Here is a 3,226-nt window from a genome sequence, read left to right on the forward strand (position 1 = left end):
ACCCTACCGTCCTGCATCAACACCGTGCCGAGACCAATGCGCGACACATCATAATATACCATATAGGACCCCGAACCAGTAGGCAACACTAATATTAGGGTTGTAGTCAAAGCAGTCTTGAGCTTTTGAAATCTCTCCTCACACTCTTCGGTCCACCTGAACAGAGCGCCCTTCTAGGTCAATCTGGTCATAGGTGCGACAATAGATGCGAAACCCTCTACAAATCAACGATAATACCCCGCCAAGCCAAGAAAACTCTGGATCTCCATAGCTGAGGATGGTCTGGGCCAACTCTGCACTGCTTCAATCTTCTTCGGGTCTACCTTGATCCCCTCACTCGATACCACATGCCCCAAAAATACCACTGAATCTAGATAAAATTCACACTTCAAAATTTTTGCATATAACTTATTTTCTCTCAAGGTCTGAAGCACAGTCCTCAGGTGCTGCACATGATCCTCCCGACTCTGGGAGTACACCGTTCATCAAGTGCATAAATGTTGCTGGGGCATTGATCAGCCCAAAAGACATCACAAGGAACTCGTAATGACCATACCAAGTCCTGAACGCAGTCTTCGAGATTTCTGGCTCCTAAATATTCAACTGATGATAGCCTAAACGCAAGTCGATCTTAGAGAACACTCTAGCACCCTGATATTGATCAAATAGGTCATCAATACGTGGCAATGGATACATGCTCTTCACTGTAACCTTATTCAACTAGCGATAATCGATACACATTTGCATAGAACCATCCTTATTCCTCACAAACAAGATAGGACCGCCCCAAGGCGACACACTGGACCAAATGAAGCCTTAATCGAGCAATTCTTGCAACTGTTCCTTTAACTCCTTCAACTCTACTAGGGCCATAAGATAAGGTGGAATAGAAATAGACTGAGTGCCCGGTAATAAATCAATGACAAAGTTAATATCTATGTCGGGCGGCATGCCCGGAAGATCTGCCGGGAATACATCTGAATAGTCCCTCACTATCGGAACAACCTCGGCGGTAAGAGTATCAATACTAACATCCCTCACATAGGCCAGATACACATCACACCCCTTCTCAACCATTCGCTGAGCCTTAAGAAATGAGATAACCTGGATAAGAACACGATCTAAGGTTTCTCTCCACTCTAGCCATCTTGGAATAACAATCAAGGATAGCGTGATAGGGAGACAACCAGTCCATGCCTAAAATAACATCGAAATCCACCATACTAAGGAATAATAAATTAGCTCTGGTCTTAAAACCACTAAGAACAATCAAACACGTTACACACGGTAAAAAACAATAGAATCACCCATCGGTGTAGACACATAGATAGGTGAACTCAGAGAATCATGGGATACACCCAAATACGAAGCAAAATAAGATGACACATAGGAATAAGTGGAGCATAGATCAAATAAGAATGATGCATCTCTATGACAGACCGGAACAATACTTGTGATAACAGAATCTGATGCAACTGCCTTCGTCATAGCAGGAAGGGCATAATATCTGGCCTGGCCTCCCCCTCTAGGGCGACCTCTACCTCTAGATGGTTGTGCAGGTGGGTGATAGCTGGGGCTGTAATCATAGCCTGAGGACCTGGTGGAGCACGCGATGCCTGAGAAATCTGTGGAGGTGTACCCCTCATAAATCTGGGGAAATCCCTCACCATATGGCGAGTGTCACCACACTCAAAATAAGCTCTCGGAGGACGTGGCTGCCGTTACTGGCTCGGTCCTGATTGACTGGACTGACCACTGAAAGCACCCCGTACAGTAGGCACACTAGATACTGGTCGTGCATAATAAGAATCCTAGGGCCTAGTAGTGGCCGGAGCATAGCTGGCGACTGGAAGTGTTGAATGGACGGGGCGACCCATATAACCCCTGCCTTGATGAGCTGCAGCTGGGGCACAAGTACAATTGTAAGTGCCAGACTCTCGAGACCTCTTGGCTTCTCTCTCCTCTCTATCCCAAGTCAGCATACCCTCTAACCTCCTAGCAATCCCTACTACATGCTGGTACGCAATATTCATCTCCAACTCTCGGGCCTTGCTCAATCTGATATTGAGGATGAGCCCCTCAATAAACCTACAAACCCGCTCTTGAACAGTAGCAACCAAGGCCGATGCATGCCTAGCCAAATCACTGAATCGGACCGCACACTCCGACACGGTCATAGAACCCTGGTGCAACTGATTAAACTCTGCGCGCCAAGCATCTTTGAGTCTCTGGGGAACATACTCCCTCAATAACATATTTGAGAACTGAGTCCAATTGAGGGAAGTTGCCTCAGCCAGACTATCCAACTCGTATGCACGCCACGATTGATAGGCCACTCATCTAAGATAGAACGTAGTGAAAGAAACCTCACTAGTCTCCGCAACACTCATAGTACGGTGGATATGGTAGCTCTTCTTAAGAAAACCCTGGGTATTCTCTGATGCCAAGCCACTGAAATTATGAGGGTGGTACTTCTTGTACCTCTCTAGCCTGAACTACTCCGCCTCAGAAACTGCTACCCGAACCTCGGGCTGAATTAAAGCTACCGTCTGCACTGGTATGATCTCTAGAACCTGGTCTACCTGAACCCGCTGCTCTGGGGTACTGTCGACGGGAGTCTTTGCTCCTCCCCAGGCCTGAGATGTGGCAGGAGCAAGTGGTATCAATCCTGCCTGAGCCAAGGTGCTGAAAATGCTTAGAAACTGGGCTAGGGTCTCCTGGAGGGCTGGTGCAGCAACAGGCGTCTCAGGTGCCTGCCCTCTAACTGGAGATACTGGTGGCTCATCTGTAGTAGCTTATGCGGATGCTCTTGTTTCACCAAGTGGACGTCCTCGACTTCTACCCCGGCCCGGGCCTCTCGCGGCTCTAGTAGGGGGCGCAGGTGTGTGGTTATCTGATCCAGTTGTACATGTCCTAACCATCTGTGAGAGAATAGAAAGACAAAAATTTAGAATCCAAAGTCAAAATCTCACACAATAAGGAATCAAAGAAGTGAAGCTTTTCCTAACAGTTCCATAGCCTCCCGAAGATAAGTACAGACGTCTCCGTACTGATCTGCGAGACTCTACTAAACCTGCTTGTGACTCATAACACCTATGAACCTAGAGCTCTGATACCAACTTGTCACGACCCCAGTTTCCCCTCCGTAGGATGTCGTGATGTCACCTAGTCTCTAAGACTAGGTAAGCCCAACAATTTGCGAAATAATTAAATATAAAACTGAACT

The 3,226-nt window shown here is 47.1% G+C and overlaps 1 protein-coding gene across 1 annotated transcript; it reads right to left on the minus strand.

Annotated features, from left to right (window-relative positions):
- Positions 1-1,811: 1,811 nt before the first annotated feature.
- On the minus strand, positions 1,812-2,255 carry LOC138898197 (uncharacterized). The gene has a single exon (XM_070184239.1). The coding sequence runs from the start codon at positions 2,253-2,255 to the stop codon at positions 1,812-1,814; it is 444 nt and encodes a 147-aa protein (XP_070040340.1).
- Positions 2,256-3,226: the final 971 nt, after the last annotated feature.

This window comes from Nicotiana tomentosiformis, chromosome 8 (assembly GCF_000390325.3).
Source record: "Nicotiana tomentosiformis chromosome 8, ASM39032v3, whole genome shotgun sequence".
In the NCBI taxonomy this organism is placed as follows: Eukaryota; Viridiplantae; Streptophyta; class Magnoliopsida; order Solanales; family Solanaceae; genus Nicotiana; species Nicotiana tomentosiformis.

Coding starts and splice junctions, on each gene's coding strand:
- LOC138898197 (XM_070184239.1), bottom strand. CDS start 2,255: ATGTTATTGAGGGAGTATGTTCCCCAGAGACTCAAAGATGCTTGGCGC.